This window comes from Sinocyclocheilus anshuiensis, unplaced genomic scaffold (assembly GCF_001515605.1).
Source record: "Sinocyclocheilus anshuiensis isolate Anshui unplaced genomic scaffold, SAMN03320099.WGS_v1.1 scaffold443, whole genome shotgun sequence".
NCBI classification, from domain to species: Eukaryota; Metazoa; Chordata; class Actinopteri; order Cypriniformes; family Cyprinidae; genus Sinocyclocheilus; species Sinocyclocheilus anshuiensis.
The window spans coordinates 262024-285535 of NW_015548211.1; the positions used below are offsets into that span (position 1 = coordinate 262024).

General features: G+C 34.3%; 2 protein-coding genes across 2 annotated transcripts in view; one reads left to right on the forward strand and one right to left on the reverse strand.

The window, feature by feature from the left end:
- Positions 1 to 16583, reverse strand: part of LOC107653774 (nuclear pore complex protein Nup155-like) — a 30961-nt gene extending 14378 nt beyond the window's left edge. The window contains 19 exon segments of the mRNA XM_016440597.1: positions 864 to 997; positions 1070 to 1173; positions 2086 to 2201; positions 3553 to 3619; positions 3733 to 3874; positions 4950 to 5012; positions 5146 to 5231; positions 6717 to 6811; positions 6893 to 7003; positions 7885 to 8055; positions 9477 to 9745; positions 9821 to 9918; positions 11175 to 11266; positions 13530 to 13603; positions 13675 to 13938; positions 14854 to 14946; positions 15957 to 16027; positions 16240 to 16336; positions 16448 to 16583. Of these exon segments, the coding sequence (XP_016296083.1) occupies positions 864 to 997; positions 1070 to 1173; positions 2086 to 2201; positions 3553 to 3619; positions 3733 to 3874; positions 4950 to 5012; positions 5146 to 5231; positions 6717 to 6811; positions 6893 to 7003; positions 7885 to 8055; positions 9477 to 9745; positions 9821 to 9918; positions 11175 to 11266; positions 13530 to 13603; positions 13675 to 13938; positions 14854 to 14946; positions 15957 to 16027; positions 16240 to 16336; positions 16448 to 16583 (2283 nt within the window).
- A 2772-nt stretch (positions 16584 to 19355) lies between these two features.
- LOC107653775 (small G protein signaling modulator 1-like) overlaps positions 19356 to 23512 on the forward strand; it is a 30568-nt gene continuing 26411 nt past the window's right edge. The window contains exons 1-3 of the mRNA XM_016440598.1: positions 19356 to 19670; positions 19759 to 19802; positions 21101 to 21176. Coding sequence (XP_016296084.1) covers positions 19664 to 19670; positions 19759 to 19802; positions 21101 to 21176 — 127 coding nt within the window. The 5' untranslated portion in view covers positions 19356 to 19663. The remainder of the gene's footprint in view (positions 19671 to 19758; positions 19803 to 21100; positions 21177 to 23512) is intronic.

A 23512-nucleotide genomic window follows, 5' to 3' on the forward strand; every position in this document is an offset into this window, starting at 1 on the left:
GAGATACAACTATTTGAAAATCTGGAATCTGAGGGTGCAAAAATATCTAAATATTGAGAAAATCATCTTTAAAGTTGTCCAAATTAAGTTCTTAGCAATGCATATTACTAATCAAAAATGAAGTTTTGATAGATTTACGGTAGGAAATTTACAAAATATCTTCATGGAACATGCATCTATATAGAAAAATCTATAATTTTGACCCATACAATGTATTGTTGGCTATTGCTACAAATATACCCCAGCGACTTAAGACTGCTTTTGTGCTCCAGGTCACATGTCCATAGAAAGCACATTAAATATAAGTGTCTACTTTTAAGGTTTCAAATAAGTTTTTGGAGAATAAAATGTTAAAATTTGGTTTAAATAATGTTACACTGTCATTCAGTGTAACACAATATTTATGTAAAAATTCAAACATTCTTATTCTGACCTGTACATATTAAAATATATAAAAGAATAATGGAGCATATTAAATTTTATTGTGTTTTAAAGGAGTAAAACATTCTTACTGACCAATGGGCAAAACCTAGGATAGTGGCACATTTTAAACGCTAATTAGTATTTGGGGTGAAAGTAATTAGTCTTTTAATATGTCATAAATTGTAAATATGCCTGACAAGCTTGTTACACTGAATGACATTTTAGTGGGTCTCTTCTGTAAATCAGGGAAAAATGTATGATATTTATTTTTTGCTCGGAAAAACAAAAACAAAATTGCAATTACATTAAAAATAAAACTTTTTAAATTTTTGGGGGGAAAACAACAACAATTTAAAGCAGTATTACACTTATTGTTTTTATGCTTAAACACTTTTTAGTCTTGGAAAGCACGACGGGTAACAGAGAGACATGGGTCGTACTTTGGGCATCTCGGAGATGATGAGGCTGAACTGATGGTCACACAGGAGCTTCCAGAGCGCCAGCGTCTGATAGGAGCGATGGATCAACTGCTGCATGGCCTGAAGAGACGCTTTCTCATACGCTTGAGCCTCCGCTGAGGAGCAAACATGAGAAGATGGTGAACATCTGAGCGCTCACAGATACACAGAAACACACTGAAACTCACTGTGGTACTTCCTCTGGAGCTCCTGCTGCACTTGCTGAGAGCTGGAACCATCGGGCCGCATGAATCCCAGAAGCCTTTGCTGTAGGTTTGCTGGCGAGCTGAAACTGAGGTCAAGTGAGTTATAGTAAAGGATAGTTATGGCTACATATTTACTTTAAATGTAATAAAAGAATTGTTAATAAGAATAGGGAACCAAAAAAATGGAATTAAGATCAGTGATAAAGTATTCAAATATTTTTTGTTTTTAAATAAATAGTAAATTTCACTAAATAAATGAAAAAAAAAAATAACTAAAATAACTAAATGAAACAAATTTAAAATCTATAATTTTATAGAATTTAAATAGAATTTTTTGTTTTTTTTAATTGCATTAAATTAAAATAAATTACAAAAATAAATAAAACAAAGTTAACTACATAACCGGAAATTAGTAAATGAAACGAACAACAAATTAAATACTAAATAAATATAAAAATCGTAAAATATATTTATAGAAAAATTTATATAAATAGTATATATATTTTTAATGTATTTAAAAAAACAAACTAAAAAATAGTAAATAAAATTTAAAACAAATTAAATACTAAATAAATTAATAAAAAAGTAAAAAATATATATATTTATATTTACAGAATATAAATATATTTTTTATTAATTATCTTATAAAAAAAGTATTTAATTTTTTTTGTAAATGCATTTAAAATAAAACAAACTTAAAAATTAATGACTACATATCTGAAAATTTGTAAATGAATAAAACTTAAATTAAATACTAAATAAATTCATTTAAAAAAAGTCAAAAATTAAGATAAATAAACAATAAATACAAACTAAATAACTATGTTTGATTTATTTAAATATAAATATAATAAATATAACCTTAAAAATATTAAAAATTATAAATATAACCTTAAAATAGGTTTGCTGGTGAGATGAAAGCGAAGAGGTCAAGTAAGTTAGAAAAGCCAGCGTGCATTACAACAAGATGACCATGAGAGGATCTGAAGGGCACCTACTTGGCCACACCCAGAGAAGTCGGACTGAACTGGGAGTTTTTGTCCAGGAACTCCTTCAAGCCCTGAAGCTCCAGCAGTACGACCTCCAGATCAGATGAACTGGCTGTGCTCTCCAGCTAAAACCAAAGAACATCATCAGGAAATACACAGAACGCTGCTGGAAGTGATTTCAACCTGAACCTAAACACACAAAATCATTGACCGGCAGAGAACATTTCTGATTGGCTAAAAAAATGTGGGAAGTGATGCACTACAAAAACCCTGGAACGCAAAGGAGCAGAAATTTAAAAATGCCCCAAAATTACAAATCATTACTCACAATCAATTAAATAAGTATTTGTGTAAAAATGCTCCAAAATCTGCCACTACTCACAATAAACAAAATAAAGCACTTTTTAAAAAAATACTCTAAAATCTGTCATTATTCACAATAAAAAAATACATAAATAAAAACATTTTTGTAAAAATGCTCCAAAATTTGTCACTCAAAATAAACAAATAAAAAAGTAGAAATTTGTAGAAATGCTTCAAAATCTGTCATTACTCCCAAAAAACTAAATAAATAAATCAGTATTCAATTAAATACTCACAACTAAATATATTAAATACAAACAAAATAAATGGATTTTTTTTATTTCTTGTAAAAATGCTCCAAAATCTGCTGCTACTCACAATAAACAAAATAAAGCACTTCTGTACAAAAAAAATACTCTAAAATGTCATTTCTAACAACAAAAATACATAAAAATAAATTGAAAAATTTTTTTTTTGTAAAAATGCTCCAAAATGTGTCACTCACAATAAACAAAATATACTAAAAAAACTAAATAAATAAAACATGTTTGTAGAAACGCTTCAAAATCTGTCATTATTCCCAATAAACTAAATAAATAAATAAATCAGTATTCAATTAAATACTCACAACAAACTAAATAAATACAAACAAAATAAATGATTTTTTAAATTTCTTGTAAAAATGCTCCAAAATCTGCAGCTACTCACAATAAACAAAATAAAGCACTTCTGTAAAAAAATACTCTAAAATCTATTATTTCTCACAACAAAAATGCATAAATAAAAATAAACAAAAATAAATAAACAAAAACATTTTTGTAAAAATGCTCCAAAATGTGTCACTCACAATAAACAAAATATATAAATAAAAAAACTAAAATATAACATGTTTGTAGAAATGCTTCAAAATCTGTCATTACTCCCAATAAACTAAATAAATCGGTATTCAATTAAATACTCACAACAAAATATATTAAATACAAACAAAATAAATGAAGTTATTTTTTATTTCTTGTAAAAATGCTCCATCAGTCGCAACAAACAAATAAATTCATACAAAACAAATAATCAAAACATTATTTTTATTTTAAATGCTTTTTTAAATGCATTTTAAATGAATAAATAAAAACAAGGCAATTTTGTAAAACGGCTCCAAAATCGGTCATTACTCACAATAGTCACAGTCTGACTCCCGTTGGTTAAGATGGTCTCCGCCGAAAGACTCCCATCCCAGATGTTCCTGTTTCAAAGCATCAACATTTGACAAGAATCGGTCAAAACAAACCTTCATCCAGCTGTTACAAGCGTTCATAAAGTCCCATTAGTCTGTATTTGCTGGTAAGGCTGACTGACCCCAGTATGCGAGTGAAGTAGATACTGATGCCGTTGTGTTTTCCAGAGAAGATGACCTCGGGTCCAGAGGAGGTCACTACAACGCTCGGGCTCATGGGAGTCGCTGGGACGTAAGGCGTCGACATATTCGGCGGGAACATGCCTGATGAGTCCAGATGAGTCAACCACGTATTTACAGACAACAGCAAAAAACACATTCATAACATGACACTTGTGCAACATTCACTTTCAATATTCAAGCACGAAGCAACAAGATACAAGAGCAACAGGATGCATACTGGACTGTGATACTACTGCATTATGTTCTATATTTAGAATACCATGCAAAATAACAGGAAAAAAGACAACAAAAAGATGCATTACGGGCCTGGAATACAGACAGACATTTATTTACTTGTGTAGAAAAAGATTGCAAGGAATAGTTCAATCGAAAAATTAAAATATCCTCATCCTCATTTCATCCCAGATGTAGATGAGTTCGTCAGATTTGGAGAAATGTAGCATTGCATCAGCGTCTCAGCAATGGATGCTCTGCAGTGAATGGGTGCCGTCAGAATGAGAGTCTGATAAAAACATCACAATAATCCACAAGTAATCCACAGCACTCCAGTCCATCAGTTAACATCTGGAGAAGACAAAAGCTGAAACAAATCCAGCATTAAGACGTTTTTAACTAAAATATGAGTCCTCTATTCATAATAATGCTTTTTACAGTGAAAAAGTGTTCTGGTCTGAATCAGGAGAGAAATCTGCACCGATCAAGCACTGTTTAAACAGTCCAAAACAGCTCTATATGTAGCTGGATTTTGATGTGAGAGACAACAGGAGATGCACTTTTTCACTGGAGGAAGAGTTATTATGGATTATGCACTCAATGTATTTTAGTTAAAAACGTCTTAATGCTGGATTTGTTTCAGCTGTTGTCTTCTCCAGATGTTAACTGATGGACTGGAGTGCTGTGGATTACTTGTGATGTTTTTATCAGCTTTCATTCTGACGGCACCCATTCACTGCAGAGCATCCATTGCTGAGACACTGATGCAATGCTACATTTCTACAAATCTGATGAAGAAACAAACTCATCCTAATCTTGGATGGCCTGAGGATGAGAACATTTTTTAGCAAATGCTGCTTTTTGCGTGAACTATTGCTTTAAGATCAACTATACTAGTACACAGATTAGTGAAGCGGTCGCTGGTCTGAGGGGTGGTTTATACCTGGCGCAGGTGTGGCAAGAAAACTGGGGTTTGGTAGGGGGCTGCCGACAGGCATTGGGGATCCTACAATCACAGCAGACTACAGATTAGACATTAGTCGGGACTGATGCATGAACAGCCAGCTACTAGTCAGTGATCTGACATGGTTAATTGTTAAAACAACAAGATCTGTGTGGCAGGTTGAGATGTTAGTCACCTGGCACGGGGGAGCTGAAGAGCGGCCCGACGTTACTGGGGGCAGAAATGGCAGATGGGAAACGCATCTGAGCCTCTCCACCGTACCTGCATAAAAACACCTTCGCTATCAATACATCATGTCAAAACTGGAGACAAAGCCGTGCAACATATCAAATACTCGCAATACATTCATGACGATTTTGTTGCCCATATAAAATTAAGAAACATCATGATTTGTGAATATTGCAATGGTTTTAAGGTACATTTTATTTAGTCATTCAATGAACTGATAAAATGTATCGTATTTTCCGGAATAATTGTTGCACTGGATCAAAATTGTTAAAAAAAAAAAAAAAAAAACTGAAGTCACATTGGTGTATAATATAGAGATGCACCGATTGCAATTTTCTTGACCGATAACGATTTTTTTCTAAGAACTATAATTGACAGCATATACAAATAAAAATCTTTTTTCAATGCAAAATTTTATTTCCATAAAAGAAATTGTTAAACGTTACAATTTCCCCCACACCGCACTAAGTTACAGATGTTTTCTCACTTAGACAACTCTCAAAATAAAGTGCTCTGTGACTGGAAAGAGGTAGAAATGAGTTGCATAACAAAACGGATGTCATTTCCCAAGGTATATAAATGGATTCTCTCCAAACCTTATTAAATGTCATCTTTCACATCAAATTCTTAAATGTTATTTTTTGTTAGAATAATAAGACACTGTAGAGTTGTTACCATTCAAATTAAATCAGTATCAGCAAACTGCAGGAAACACAGAAGCTGCATCTGAAGCGGCATTAGATGCATTTACTCAGACTGCTTGATGATGATGAGGTGCCATAAATGCATTTACACCACAAAATTGCAAATGCATAAATAATGTAAAAAATGCATAAATATTTGCCGATACCGATATATCGGCGACAGGCTCATATCGGCCAATAATATCGGCTAAACCATATATCGGTCGGGCTCTAATATATACATAATAAATATACACAGTAAACACAGACATATGTAAACAAAAACTTTTATTTTGGATGCGATCAATCGTTTGACAGCACTAATATATAGATATCTATTAAATAAATTATAGTGCCATTCTTTATAACCAACATTTATTATAAACGTCAAGCCTAAACAATTTTATTTAAAGCGAAACGGAAACGACTGTCGTGTGGGAAATGTGCTATTCAAATGTGCTCACAAACCTCTCATGCGACACGAATCCAAATATTTTGCATGCTTGACGTTAACTGCATTATATAAGTCGCAACAAATGCAATTTAAGCTGCTGTGGATAAAAGCATCTGCCAAATGGATAAAATGCAATATAAATCTAAATTTCCTAAAGGGTGAGTCAATCAGTTCAAATTGTCTATTTAACTTAATTGATTAAAAAAATTTGTTTAAATCACTCAATTAAAAAATATTCATAGCATACTAAATGTTAAAATGAAACAAAGGTTCCTCTGACTTAAAAAAGAACCTTTAAGCCATTACAAAGCAACCACAAATACAGAAGACAAATATCATCAAAAGCCTGGGAAGAAGCAATTATATATCTTCATATCTGACCTGAAGAAGGCTCGTGTGGCCCAAACAGAAACCTCTCGATCACACGCTGCAGAGGAACAGGCCAAGATGAGCGCTGTGGCACACGCCTGCCCTTCCTGTACAGCAAAACATGCGTATTTATCGACAAACACACATGAAAGTGTGTGCATTCAGAGGTTAAGCGTGCCGTCACTCACCCCATGCAGCTTGAAGAACCTCTCGATCTCCTCGCTCTCTCCTCCAGCGCTGCTCACCAGCAGGTGGCGCAGCTGATCCACCGGCCGCAGCTTGTGGAAGATGTGACTCCCCTGACGACGGAAAACAAACCGTGAGAGACGAACAACATGAAGAACATCACAACGGGAGGTTCAATCATTAGTGATCGACCGATATTGGTTTTTTGACAGCCGATGCCGATATCTTGGAAAGCAGGGTGGCCGATATAAAGCCGATATAATTTTATTTATTTTAATTAATATTTAAGAAATTTGAAATAATTTGAAAATGGATTAAAAAATACAAATGTTATATAAACATACTTGTACTTTAGATGGCAAAGTATTTTTCACAATTAAATATTAAATATAAATATAATTAAAAAGGAAGTAAACATTGTAACCAACAGGGCACTCGGTAATCTGGGAAGTTTGTGTGCATTGGGAATCATATTTTTTCAAATAAAGCCAAGGTAACACTCATTTTACATACCGCACACAGTGAAAATGACATAATATGACAGTGGGGAAATGCATAAAGCTCAGCATAATTTCAATTCATGAGTTTATGATCATGCAGGATACACATGCACACTTCACAAGATCTCACAGCTGGATCCGACTAAGTTTGTGAAATTAAATGTTCATTAGTCATTCAAAGATTTTTTAAATGATATAAATGCATATTTGCTGAATTCTGACAGCAAACGATAAAGTATTATAATGTTTCCTTTCTATTACTAATAATATTATTAGACAGACTTCTATTCGTATTAGACAGAATTGTTAAACGATGACAGCGAACAGGAGGGAGAATGTGAGCACTGTGCTCAGGTGCTGCCGTTCCCAGCGCCGTCAAAATAAAAGTCCCACCTCGAAAGCATCGGCCAAATAGGAAAACTTATCGGCCAATGCCGATATGTGAAAAATGCCAAATATCGGCCGATATATCGGTCGACCACTATCAATCATACCTGAGCGGACAGGAGAACAAACTTCTGCGGTGGGACACTTTGCTGCTGAACGACCAGAGGAGTGTCAGTGACTGGAATGAGATCTTTATTGAGAGGAGTGAGGATTCTGGGAGATTCGGTTTCCTCGATTGAACACAGAGCCCAGGAGTGACCGTCCACATTCACGGTCATCTGGAGAAAGAGACAAAAACACGGATGTCAGAGTGTTGTTTTGCCACAGAATAAAAAAAATTCAAAAGGCTACTGCGACTTTTCAACCTGCAAGATATAAACTCAGAATTCTGAGGGAAAAAAAGTAAATAAAAAAAAAATTGCGAGATATAAACTCAGAATTCTGAGGAAAAAAAAAAAAATTGCAAGATATAAACTCAGAATTCTGAGGAAAAAAATTGCGAGATATAAACTCAGAATTATGACTTTCTCACAATTCTGAGTTTATATATTGCAATTATGGTTTTTTTTTTTTTTTACCACAGAATGAAAAATTCTCTCACAATACTAGGGCCCTATGAAATCAGTTTTATTTTTACCGAATTCCATTTTACTTTTTTCTGTGTTTTCCATTTACATTTTTCTGGATTCCATTTTCTCCATTTTAATTTTTAAATTCTGTTTTAATGGTATAATAATCAAAAAGTATTATTATTAAATATATTAAATATATTTTATTTTTTTCCTCAAATTCCATTACTTTTTTTACCAAATTCTGTGTTTTTGGTTTTAATTTTTCTGGATTCCATTTTAATGGTTAAATTAAATTTTAATCATCAAAAAGCATGTCTAATCAATTGAAATCACAATTTTTTTTTTTTTTACAATAATAAAGGGCCTATGAAATTTTATTTATTTTTTTCAGAAATTCTGTGTTGTGTATTTTAATTTTTCTGGTAATCAAATGAAGGCATAAAACCTTCTCGGCAAACTGAGTGCTGCACAAGAGAGATTTACGGTTATTACACTGTATTATGGTCTTGATTATTACTCTGTCTTCAGAATGTTTATCTGTCATTCCTTTGGATTTAAATTCATGCTTTATTATTTCTGGTTTGATTTTAATGTACAGCACTTTGGTCAGTCATGTGGCTGTTTTTAAATGTGCTTTATAAATAAATGAATTTCAAAATTACAACAGTGATAAAAAAAATGTGTGATTATTCCTTAAAAAATAAAGTTTTAATTTATTATTATTACTACACTGATATATGTTCTATTGTACAATAGTAATATATTTCAAGTTAAACCAAACTTTTATTAGCTTCTGTAGTTTTTCTCACATGAAATGTAAAATGCTTATGAAGTGACTCTCTGGAGATGAAGTTCATGTACTTTTGATACATTCATCCAAAATTCTACCAACTCCACAACGTTCCATGTTACACAGTTCCATAAACCGTTTGTATCTCACAATTCCGACTTTTCTTCTCAGAATCGTGAGGGAAAAAAAGTGGGAATTGAGAAATATAAAAGTCAGAATTGTGAGATAAAAAGCTATTTTTTTACCCCATGGTGGAAGCAAGCTTCCATAAAAATAAAAAAATTGACAAACAAATGAAGCAACCAGACGGACAGGAACAGGAAATAAGGTCTCTGACCTGAGCTTCCATGAGGGGCTTTTTAAAGGGAAAGGAATCGTGGTTGATGCACCAGAGAATGTCGCTGTCTTCTGTCTCAGACGCAGCCATCAGCAAAACTCCTTTACTGTAGAGAGCCTTGTGTACTTTAGCTGGTTTCTGGAGAGTGGAGGACGCAGAGAATCCAGGCGGCAGACGCACATGCACCAGCGCCAGCACGCAGGGCCGGGCCGACATGTGTTTAGCGTTTGGAGGAGCAAAAGGGATGCTGCTGAAGTAGAGACGCACACCTGCGCCACACACAAAAACACAATTTAGAGGATTTACAGACCCAGGATTCATGAGTCTCCATTCATAAATCATACCAGCATGAGTGACGGCCAACAGCTGGCAGTCTGACGACTCCGAGCGATCAATAACTGCGATCTGAACGATGGGTTTGAACACGGAGCGGTCGATCGTCCTGAAAAACAGGCAAAGACAGACGCATTTGAAGTGAAAAATGCATTACACCGGAAAATATTTATTAAACATGAAAAACAGGAGTGCACGATATATTGGTGATCATATCTGCGACTAACAATATCATTTATAAATCATTTAAAATTGTATTTAAGATATTTTTATTAATAATAACAATTACATTTTTATAATAAAATAATATTATAACAATTATAACATTAATTATTATCAGTAATTAAGAAGAAATAGGAGTGCATGCAACATATTGGTGACCATATTGATACTGACTAGTATTAGTATTTTTTTAATTAATGTTAAATTTATTAAAGATGATACATGGATTATTAATAATAATGTTTTTTTAATTAATGTTACATTTATTAAAGATGATACATGGATTATTAATAATAATGTACAAATTTTATTTGTATAACTAAATGAAATAATTAATAATTAATACATTTTTTATTAAGAAAAACTAGGAGCACACAATATATTGGTACTGACCAATTTTAGCATTTTTAATCCATTTTCAACAAAGATTATGAAATTTTTTTAAATAATAAAATAGTATTTCGATTATAATGTTGTTAGTAATATTATTTAATACTTATTTTTAAAGAAAAACTAGGAGTATTATATTGGTGATCATATCAGTACCAACGAATATTAGATTTTTTAATATTTAATTTCACATTAAAATGATACATTTATTATTAATATATGTTATAAATTAATAAAGTATTTATTTTATAATAAAATGTATTCTTAACAATAGTTAATATAATTAATTTAATTATTTTTCATCACTAATTAGGAAAAATAATATATTGGTGACCATATCAGCATTGACCAATATTTGCATTTTTTTTTTATTAATTTTAAATTTAAGATATTGATAAATATTTTATTATTAATAAAATATGTCTATTATTTGTACAATAAAAACGGTATATTAATAATAATAACAACAACAATTATTATTAATGATTAAGAACAACTTTAAATTAATTTTACATGTATTAAAGATAATGATTTACATAATAATAATAATTTAAAAATTATAAAAAATAAATGACAAATAAAAGCAAATTAATACTCAATTTATAATTACAATAATTTAATCAAATATAATATATTTACTTGTTTTTATGTAAACTTTTTGATTTTAAGATCATATTAATTATCAGCTATGTATTTATTAGCCAAATGTTTTCAATCTGTGCATCTCTACAGAAAACCCAGGTGAAGCTCTACCTGGCGATGTTTCCAGCCGCTGAGACGATGGAGCTCTGAGACATGGCTGCGACTCGACTCATTCCCTGCCCATCAGCGCCGAGATCATACACCTGACAGACACAAAAACAACATTAGACTGTCACCTCAACTCAAACTCAAACTTAGGGATGCACCGAAATTAAACACTTGGCCGAAGGCCGAATACGGTTTTTCGCATTTTTTTCCCCATTTTGCCAATTTTTTTCACCATTGCATAAATGAAATAGCCAAAATGTGCTTTAAAAATATTTACTTAACACTGAACATTTTTTAACATTTTAGCAGACATTATATACCAATAAAACACAATTTAACTTAAAATTATGAAGTTAGTAAAATAATATTTTTTGGCCATTTTTGAGACCCCCTTCTTGAATCAGGCATGTATTTTTTACTGTACAAATAAATGCAGCCTTGCTGAGCAGAAGAGACTTCTTTTAAAACATTAGAAAATATTACAGATCCCAGTGTGAACACTGTGTGTGAATGCTATAATAAATGTATTAACAGAGCTGTTGTAATTATCATTATCCTTTTTATTTTATTTTACAGAACACCAGTAAAATTACAATAACAACATTTATTAATGTTGATGGAGTTTTCTCAGCTTTTATTTTGGCAGAAACCCGCAGGAAGAGCTCAGCGCTTCTTTTTGTCGACAACAGTAGATTTATAAAAGAGTCTCGTTACGAATATGCTGCACGTATCGCATTGTCACATGCCTTGTAAAAAATCATAAAAATGTGACTGAGCAACTGACGAGTAACACTGTGTCGGTTCAGATTTTTCTCGCGCATTGGACTTTGAACCCTGGAGCCGCGAGCTCGTGCAGCGCTGTTTGAATGCATGCAATTCGTTCGTGCATTAGAAAACACTACGTTCTGCAGTTTATTTAATTGTTTAACACTAGAACCGCCACGGGGTAAATTTTACCCGTGGCTGTTTTTAAAACGTACATAAAAGATTTTTAATAAAACATTCAAGTCTCCCAGTCACTTTACAACCCCCTGTTGTTAAAAACTGTTTTGATAAAACCAGATTAAAAAAACGGGGTATTTATACCTATAAGCGCTAGCGCGGGTCAAATTTACCCACTATGCCTGCATGTTCGCGCTGTCATTTTCGTGCCACTTATGTTTTAACATAGTACAGTGCTAGGCAACGCCTTTCACTCACTGAATTAGCGGTTATCAGTTTCATAAATAAAGACAAAATGAGTAAAAGAAGGCGATTTATGAATGCTGAAGAGGTGTAAGAAGCACTAAATGCCATGAGCAATGGAGAGTCTGATGGTGGGGAGTAGACTTGTGCCGGTATTCGGTACCTAATGTTACTCATAATTGTTCAAAATTTGGATTAATTAATTTTGTTTTACCATTTCTATCGTTTATTGTTCGCTTCTGTGTTGCTATTTATTCTAGTCTGCCTGTTTCCTGAAGAAAAAAAATCCGATCTGATGTAGGCTAATGAATAAAACCTTTTTTTTTGATTACCCAAAGTTTATTGCTGTTCTTCTTGTATAATTCAAATTATAAATGATATAACTAAACAAATTAATAATTAATTAGGTGAAGCTGTGCGCTTGAATTTGTCATCGCATCATCCTATGCAATGTGGTGAATTATTATTGCTCATTATTGTCTATAAGCTATTTTAGTCATTTAAATAACATAGGTTATCTTAATATATTGATTAATGACATTGTATTATAATAGCCTATTACACCACCCAAATATACCTTCCAATTCTCGTTGTCAGTGCAGGCTTGTTTAGCTTAATATTGACCGTTATGAAAAGTGACTAGTGTAGCCTGCATAAAAAAAGCCTTGAACATAAAACAACAGGACAAAAATATAGTTGATGACTACACAATTATTTCATGACTCTAGACACTTCTTTGTGAAGACAGTAGCATAACACACTGAAATAATATGTTCTTTAGCCATTCAAAAACAGCTGTCATGTGCGTGTGTAAAATTTACCCGCTGGCGCTTTTAGGTATACAGCGACCCCCGGCGGTTCTAGTGTTAAAGGCATTTCGCGATTTTAGTCATCATACAGTAACCAGCAACAACCACCCCTTCTCTCGGTGCTTGTAATGATTTCTGCGTCTTTCTCGGACTGTTTTACATGCTTCCACACGGCTGTCATGTTTGTTGCATTAGTGCGCGCCTCTATTAGATTGCGTCACGTCATTGTTCGGTACAATTTATTCGGTCCTTTCGCTTATTACACCGAAAGAGCTTTTGTTGCTATTTTCGGCCGAATAATTTCAGTGCAGCCCTACTCAAAATCACAAACACCACAGTCTCTGGTTCATTTATGAAGACCCACCTGCAGGACACCCTTCTCCGAACGCGTGTATAAAATGTTCCTTGAATTATCAACAGCAATTTGGACAACGGGATCTGGAAAAAAAGACACGATTGAATATGAAACATCAATTGGGCTGATTCTGTCTGCTGAAGGACACTCTTACCGTCCTCGGAGAAGGAGAACTGCAGCAGTGAAGGGATGAGGAAGGACAGGCTGCTCTTGGAGTGGTTGATCTTCCTGCAGCGCTGACTGAACCAGCCCGCTTCAGCCTGATAGGCGATCTCGTACAGACAGCCGTCTTTCCCCGCCATGAAGACGCGGCCCACATCCGTGGAGGTGATGGCTAGCAGGTAGGTGTTATCCGTGGGGATGGAGTAGAGAGGATCTGGCAACAGCTGCATGGCTCCTGACATGCTGTCATTCAGACCTGTGGCACACAAACGCAGACTGAGAATTAGGGCTGTCAAAAAAAAAAAAAAAATCGAATTTCGAATATTCGTTGAATTGAAAATAAAAATCCGCATTCCACAATTTTAAATGTGCGTTAAGGAGGCAGCCTTATCAGTGGCGCACGAGATGCGATGACGATGTAGTGTTGCATTATAATGCATTTGTTAGCCTATCCAGTTGAAGCCACTAGATGCAGCGCTGCTGCATTGTTAATTACAAATATTGCGGGAAAAAAAGAACATCAACGCGGAGAAGATCTTGTTTACGTCAAAACTGAAAGCAAGCCGTTCACACAGAACACATATTTATCACATTTTCTAGAGGGACATCTATCAGCGTTGCACTCGCGTCTCACACAAAAGAGCAGCATGTTTAGAAAGCCATGTAAAATTAACGCAAGTTTAACTTTGAAAAAAACGTATCTCGAGACTTCATGGTGGGGTTTTTTCCCCATCCCTCTGCTACTCGTGTTTTTAAATTAAAAATGTACTCCGTGTGATTGGCTTTCGGCCCTTTGTATTAAACTTTGCATACATACATGATGCTGTTTTGTTTATAGTTGTTTAAGCAACTTAATTATAATTGGTTTATAAACATTATTTTAAACATTATGCACTTTTTTTCCACAGATAGTAATGTTATCTTATGCTTTGAAGAAACGTGCATTAGTAATATTTTGCTCGATGCGCCCTCGTGGCCTCAGGAGAGAAGCCAAAAGCTTTTCTTCACCCTAACTGAAATTATGCATTTTAAATTCGAATATAATTCGAATTTTGATAATATTTAATTAAAAAAATTCAAATGTAGTTTTTCAGCCGTTTTGACAGCCCTACTGAGAACGAATCCAACATGTGCCAATGCTGATTAAATCACATCCAAACATGACACTCACCTGTATGGGCTTTTGGGAAGCTCAAGCCCAGGATCACGACATCCACCGGTGTGGCCAACACTAACAGGAAGTGGATGTGAGGCTGAAAAATACCTGTAACCAACAAAAGTGGCTGGTTGAGGTAGCTAGTAATAAAAAAAATGACCGATTCTTGAAACAGCATGAGATTTTTTTTTAATGACTGTGGGCTTAGTTTGCTTTCCTCTCCCTATTAATGGTTCTGTTTATTAATTAATTAATGTTTTTTTATTATTACTATTTTTTTCAATAATACTTTTTATTTATGTATAAATTCCCATAAATTACATAAATTGCTTTTTAAAAATAGTAATTATAATAGTAATCATAAAACACTTATAAATAATACAATTTTATAATTTGGTGTTTTAACACAATCATGTTTTTATATTACAAATATTGCATTGAGATGGGTAATCTTTGTTGCTAAACATAAGAGTAAATATAAACAAAAAAATTTAGTAAATAAAAATATGAATTTATTAATAATACATAAATTAAACAAATAATATAAATTAATTATATATAGAGTAAATATAAGCAAAAATGTAAACATATATATATATATTTAATATAATATAATATATAAACATTAAAACAAATGTAGCATCATAATTTGATGTTTCACCACTGATCATATTTTTATACAAAACATAATAAATATAATTATAAACATTCACACACACACACACATACACTTTTTGATTATGTTTACTCTGTTTTGTGCATGTATTTTTTCTGTTGTTTGTTACATGCAAACTTTTGTGTTGATACTCTTTAATGTTCTCTTGAAGGAGTTTGTATGTTTCTGTTTGGGTGTATCATTTCAGTTTTTTTCAATAATAAAAAAAAACCTGTAACAACTAAGACTACCCATGTCAATACAATAATATTGTAATATAAAACAATCGGTGGTTAAACATCAAATTATGACAAATAAAAATCTCCAGAAGGAAATCTTGCGATGCATTACATGCATGTTTTTAGGTAATGACTGATTTATCATCCTAATAATCAATCCACAGCATTCTCAACAACTTCTGACGGTGAGCACTAAATAGTGCACAACAAATAAAACAACTAACCAGGCTTAGGTCTGACCAGTCCAACTGACAGAATAGTTTCACTGAGCCCGTCAAAATAAGCGACATCACTCCTGAAGAAACGAACAAGACAAACAAACCTCAGTGAACATCATACATCCGAAATACTTCCAGAAATATTTAAAGTGCCAACATTATGCACTCACAAGTCTGCTAGAACACATTTAGATTTTGTAATATAATTTACGTGCAAAAACAGCTATATTACACATTAAAAGGAAAGGTAAAATAAAAAAAGCATTATAATATGTGTCATCCTACTCACCCATCCTCATAATTCCACATAAAAATGTCATTATCAATGGTGAGCCACGCTCTGGAGATTTCAGGGAAAACTCCCATCATGCAATTGCACTGCATATCTGGTAAAAGTGGCAATTAAGGCACTGCAGACAACTTAACGGATTAATTCTACAAGACGCTTTTCATTGTAGGGTTTATTGTATAAAATGAGCATCTCTGTGGTAGGATACGACCGAACTGCTCGACGAGCTCCGGAGGCAGAGGAACCCTGCGGATGGCGCTGAGCTCCGGGAGACTCGGCACGCTGATCAGTCCCGGTCCCTGCAGAGGGTAATCCATGTCCGACACGCCCGAGAGCGAAGGCATGTCTACCGAACACCAGACACAAGCACACGAATGTGTTTTATGCTCAACAAGCATGTGTTAGCAAGAGGCAATTTAAAGGGTTAGTTCACCCAAAAATGAAAATTAGGCTGTGTTTTACTCACCCCCGAGGCATCCTAGGTGTATATGACTTTCTTCTTTCAGACGAATCCAGTCGGAGTTATATTAAAAATTGTCCTGGCTCTTCCAAGCTCTATCATTGCAGTGCTTCAGTCCAAAAGTAGTTAAATAAAAAGCGCCCATCCATAAAAAAAAAAAAGTGTCTCACACGGCTCCGGGGATTGAACAAAGGCCTTCTATAGCGAATTGATGTGTTTTTGTAAGAAAAATATCCATATTCAAAACGTAATAATCACTTTAATGTAGCTTGCGCTCACTGTTGTACACAGAAGCAGCTCCGGGAGGATGTCGTATGAGGTCAGTGTTGCGCATGCGCCGCTCAGAAACTGCGGCTGGACTGCTGGAGCCCAGACTGGACGGCATGATCACTGGAGACTACAAACCACCTGCAGAAAGAAGAACATCTATTATTATTATTATATATTATTATTTAAATTTATTAATATATTTATAGTAAGAAATGCAATATATTACAACAATGTTTAAAATATATTATAATTTATTTTAATAATTTTAAATGTATATACGTATATATATATATATATACTGCTGTTCAAAAGTTTCGGATCAGTACGATTTGTAATGTTTTTTAAATAAGTCTCTTCTGCTCATCAAGATTGAATTTATTTGATCAGAAATACAGAAAAAACAGTAATATTGTGAAATATTATTGCAATTTAAAATAACAATAACTTCATCAAAGAATCCTAAAAAAAAGTATCACGGGTTCCAAAAAAAATATTAAGCAGCAAAAACCGTTTCTAACATTGATAATAAATCAGCATATTATACTGATTTCTGAAGATCATGTGACTCTGAAGACTGGAGTAATGATGCTGAAAATACAGCTTTGATCACAGAAATAAATTACAGTTTAAAGTATATTAAAATAGAAAACTGTTATTTTAAATTGCAATAATATTTCACAATATTCCTGTTTTTTCTGTATTTCTGATCAAATAAATGCAGCCTTGATGAGCAGAAGAGACTTCTTTAAAACACATTACAAACCTTACTGATCCCAAACTTTTCAACGGCAGTGTAAATAATATGCATAAATATTTGTGTGTGTGTGTGTGTGTGTGTGTGTGTGTGTGTGAAATAACACTAAATAAATAGATATACCACATTAAACACATAAAACAACAAATGCATAAACATATATACAAATACACACTTGAAAACCCCAAGCTAAGAGTTTAGATTAAATAATAACTAATGTGAAAATACTAGAATCATGAAACATTGCATTTAACTCACCTGTGACTGTATAACCATATCCAATCATAATATACAAACAAAGAGCTTTTATTTACCTGATTTGAAAATAAACACGTTGTGTTGTTAAATTAAGTTTAAATGAATCCGGCACGTTGAGTAGCTTAGCTTTAGCCGCACAGCTAATTCAAAACACAGAGCACCCGAGAGATGGACCATTATTCTCCAAAGAGCTTTACTCGAGCTCTGACTGAACACTGCATCAAATAAACTCACCTTTTATAATTTATATTCATAAAATATCAGCTGAAAGTGAAAGAAGAAAGTGAGCTTGTGAACTTCAGCGCCTCCCGCCAAGCGCGTGTGACTGCAGCGAGCGTGAAGCGCGCCGGAAACAGTGTCGCCTTTCAAAATAAAAGTCTCCAGATTCTCCTGCAGAGCCTGGCTGAGACTAACGAGCTCTAGACTAAAGAAATAAACGAGACTATTGTCTAAGCCTACATTCAAGCTGTCTACTGTTTTTTCTGCATGTTGGTGTTTTATCTTTCACTTGGATGTTATAAGTTGCACTGAGTAAATACAGCTGGATAAAACGAAAGCTGTGTCCGTCTTTCAGGCTTCAGAGCAACAAAATGTAATTATTTTAAAGGGGGGTGATTCTTTTCTATACCCACTTTATGCAAACATTTACAGCCCAGCAAACACAGAACGTTCCTCTAACGTTAGTTTTTTTTTTTTTGAGAACCAAGAAATAACGTTCTGGGAACGTTATAATAACATTAGTGGAACATTAGATTAACGTTAGAATAACGTTCTGGGAACCAAAAAAACTATGTCCTGCGAACATTATAATAACGTTAGTGGAACGTTAGATTAACGTTAGAATAACGTTCTGGGAACCAAAAACTAACATTCTATTTCCGTTAAGAAAACATTCCTGGCTAACCAAAAACAAACCATAAAAACTAATGTTCTGGGAACCAAAAATTGTTAGCTGGGTGTTCGCTATGCTTTTTTAAAAATTTTTTATATGGTTATAATTTGTATGTTCCTGTTCTCTGCAATTAAAAAATAATAATAATAATGCGTGCAGCGATCCACAAATGCACAGAAAGCCATTCACAAATATACGGGGAAGCGATCCACAAATGAATGCCAGGTAAAGTTGCGTTTGCAGAATAAAAATACATTTTAGTGAATATGTTTTTTATTTGCAAATCTCATTTTATTTATTTGTGAATTTAATTCATGTTTGTGGAACTCTATTTGTGGATCTCATTCTACATGTTTAATTTTTGTTCATCTCTTTACATTTAGGCTATTTATGCATCATAATCTATGTACTTGGAATAATGCAATCTATCTCCGTACACATTTCACCTTCAAACAAACACTGTAATGCGTCGCAGGCTGCATGTATCCATAAACGACGGTGATTGGCGCTCGTGTGACCAATAGCAGCAGGTCTGACCGACACATAAACATCATCCTTGTGTACTAGAAGCGCTGCTAAACTACAGCATCCCGACAGAGATCGGATGGGACCGGGACGGGCGAGATCGGTCCGATGATCGGCGCGATATCGGTCATTAATGCGGCGCGGTGCTGATGCGAGTCGCCACACCCTGCGCGCGCAGCTCTGACTCACGAGGACGGTCTGCCATCCTGCGCACATTCATCCCTCGCACGAGCGGCACGGCAAGGCATCGCAGCGGACAGCAGCCATGGCAGGTGAGCCGTGCAGCTTCATCTGTGCAAAAACAGAGCTTAGAGCCCGTCAGGGTGAGCTCTGGATGAGAATCTGTGTGTTTGTTTACAGAATCGGAGACGCGTCAGAGGCTGCTGCGCAACGTCAAGAAGGAGGTGGGAGATTTTCTGCGTGTGTCTCATTGTTTATCAGATATTGATTAGATGATCGATAGAGGCTGTCGGTTGCGGGTGCTAAATGTGCACACACACACACACACGCACGTCTGATGATGATAATACCTCAGCGCACATCTGCTCATTAGACTGTCGTGCACTGTGTGTGTTTATAAAGAGGATGCATCTAAACAAGGTCATTCTGGTTTGTCCTCTTTGTGTCATCATGTCATCAGCCATTTGCTTTCTTAAGGAGGCCGATATGATATTGTCTTTGTGGTTGTATGGTACTGTGATCGAATCAGATAATGGCATGGTAATAGTAAAAATCATGGTTGTGATAGATGGCATGTATTTGTTACAGTACTGAGCATCATCTCTGTTAATCAATCATTTTAGTCAATTATAATCACATATTATTACAGTGCTTATTAAGAGCATAATGCGATAGAAATACAATCTAAATAAAATCGGAGTGGTTTTTACTCCTTAATGTAAAGTTATTATTCTTTATAATACAAGATATAAGATATATATATATATATATATATATATATATATACACACACACACACACACTTGATATATTTACGGTAGGAAATGTACAAAATATCTTCATGGAACATGATCTTTACTTAATATCCTAATGATTTTTGGCATAAAAGAAAAATCTATCATTTTGACCCATACAATGTATTGTTGGCTATTGCTACAAATATACCCCAGCGACTTAACACTGCTGTTGTGGTCTATTATATATAAGCTAACATGCAACATTTCTCATTTTTATTTTGATGTACTATAATAGCTAAAAAATAAAATAAAAGTAAAAATTAATAAAAACTTTATCGAAAGATAAAAAAATGAAAAAAAATGAAAAAAAGCGCAACAAAATGATTCAAACATTAACTACTACAACACTACTGTAGAACACACTTTCGTGAGCTTCGGATTGGAACGACCCAACAACAAAGCTGTCGTGATTGATCACCCTTCAACATGCCGTATGAAGGTGTTGTTTATATTGCTCGGCGTGCACCGCATGAGTGTGATTTCAAAAGCAGAATCCCAAGGCGTCAGAGAGTGAAGCTGCTGTGATCGGCGCACATATGTCCATCTGCACATGCTCTCCTCTCATTATGACTGCACTACAGACTCAGCCGTGAGTAAGAGAGCGTGTTTAACTCACTGTCAACATGCTCAGCTCTCCTCACCCGTTACCCATGATTCTCAGAACACTGCAGTGAGGAGGTTGAGATTCTCAGATGTCAGTTTCTTAAACCTTGTTGGACTTTCAGGTCAAGCAGATCATGGAGGAGGCCGTGACACGCAAGTTTGTGCATGAAGACAGCAGTCACATATTCTCTTTCTGCGGTAAGATCATCTTCCCTTAAAAACCCTGAAATAACAGTCAAAATTTAATAGTAGTAGTATTAATAATAATATTTTTAATCAATTTGATCATTATTTTGTGAATTGTAATTAATTACTATTTAATTATCATTATTTTATTTCATTAGTTATTGTTGTTAGTAATATAGAAACCATTTTAAATCATGTCAATGTGTTGTGCCTGAAAGCTTTCTTCATAAGAGTATCTTTAGAGTATTCTTAGAGTAATAGTTTTTAGTAGTATTTTGAAGCCGTTTGTATTTTTTAGATCTTCCATTTTCAATTTAATTTTAATTAAAGTTGTATTAATTTTGTTGTGTTTTTGTCATTTTTATTACTTTTTTTTATATATATCAATACATTTTTGATACATTTTTAGTTATTTTAGTACGTCAAGTTGGTATGTGTTGGTAAGTTTTTTAATGAAAATTAAATTTTTTTCAGGGAACCAGTGTTGTTTTAGTATCACTGATATACTATTATAGTTTTTATTAATATTTTGAATCAGTTTTATATTTTGTTTTCATTTTAAATTTTTCTTAAAATTTTAGTAATTTTCTTGTGTGTTTTTGTAATTTTTAGTAGTATATATATATAGTTTTTATACATTTTTATTTCAGGTTTCGTTTTAGTTATTTTAGTACATGAAGTTAAACTGTATTAAATTGAGAAAAAGTTGCCTTGGCAAATAGCTGAAATAAATTGTTTTATATTTTATTTTATTTCAGTTAATGTTTTTTTTTTTTATTTCAATTAATGAAATACATTTGAATATATATTCACAGCTGTTTTAAATTGTAATAATATTTAACAGTATTTTTACTGTATTCTTGATCAAATAAATGCAGCTTAGTGAGCAGAAGAGACTTTTCTTTTAAAACAAAAAAATCTTACCAACTCCAAACTTTTAAAAGGTAGTGTATATTTTAATATTTTTGCATATAATCTATTATTAATTTTGCATAGACTTCTGATCTGAGGTTAGGTGGTTTCAGGACTAGCGATGATGTAATATATAAAATATAATTTTAAACAGATAAACAGAAAAACAAAAATTGAAACCGAAACTGAAATAAAATAAATATAAAAAACTTTATTTCAGCTATTTGCCAAGGCAACATTTTCTCAGTTTAATACAGTTTAACTTCATGTACTAAAATAACTAATCAGCTCTCTCTCAGTGTGCATTGTGTGTGTGTGTGTGTGTGTGTGTGTGTGTGTGTGTGTGTGTGACAGTATGGTGAGTGGGCTGCTGAAAGGACACCTGATGACTCGGGTTCACTCATCTGACTGATGGCACACACATCATATCCGTTTGTCAAACCACCTCCAACTGACATGTGTGTGTGTGTGTGTGTGTGTGTGTGGTCACACACTCCTTTCTGTGGGTAGTAAGGTCCTGGCCAAGGTGATGCTTCATAGACTGATTAACAACATCACTGAGTCAATGCTGGCTGAATCGCAGTGTGGATTTAGGAAGAATAGGAGCATGATCGACATGATCTTCACAGCCTGGCAGCTTCAGGAAAAGTGCCGGGAGCAACATCAGGACATGTTTATGGCCTTTGTCGATCTCTCAAAAGCATTCGACACCGTGCAAAGAGAGTTCTTATGGGATGTACTCCTCAGGTTTGGCTGTCCCAATAAATTTCTTAACATCCTCCGCCAGTTCCATGATGGGATGACTGCTCGGCTGTCCATAGGCGGACAAGAGTCCGAGCCCTTCCTTGTGCGCACAGGGGTGAGGCAGGGGTGTGTGCTAGCACCAGTGCTCTTTAACATCTTCCTCCTGTGTGTCACCAAGCTTCTCCACAATGAGATTGAAAATACCAGTGGCATAGCAGTAGACTTCAGATTAGACGGCAACCTCTTTAATATTAGGAGGCTACACGCAACCAAAAAACTCTGTAGAGAGCGGGTCCTGGAGCTGCAGTATGCAGATGACTGTGCTTTTGTGGCCCATACTCCAGAGGACCTTCAAACTGTCCTTGCTGTGGCGGTTAGGGCGTACAGCAGGATGGGGCTCACTGTCAACACCACCAAGACAGAAGTGGTTTGCCAATGGAGTACCAATGTCCCACCCACACTTCCTGCCTTCACTGTTGGGGATGAACAGCTGTCAGTAGTGCCATCTTTTAAATATCTGGGGAGTATTCTCGCTGAGGACTGTGGCATCGACAACGAAATCCAGAGACGCATTAAACAGGCATCAGTTGCCTTTGGGAGACTTCAGCGTAGAGTCTTTCACAACAAGAATCTTCATCCCTCCACAAAGCTCGCCGTATACCAAGCGGTCTGTGTCACCACCCTCCTCTATA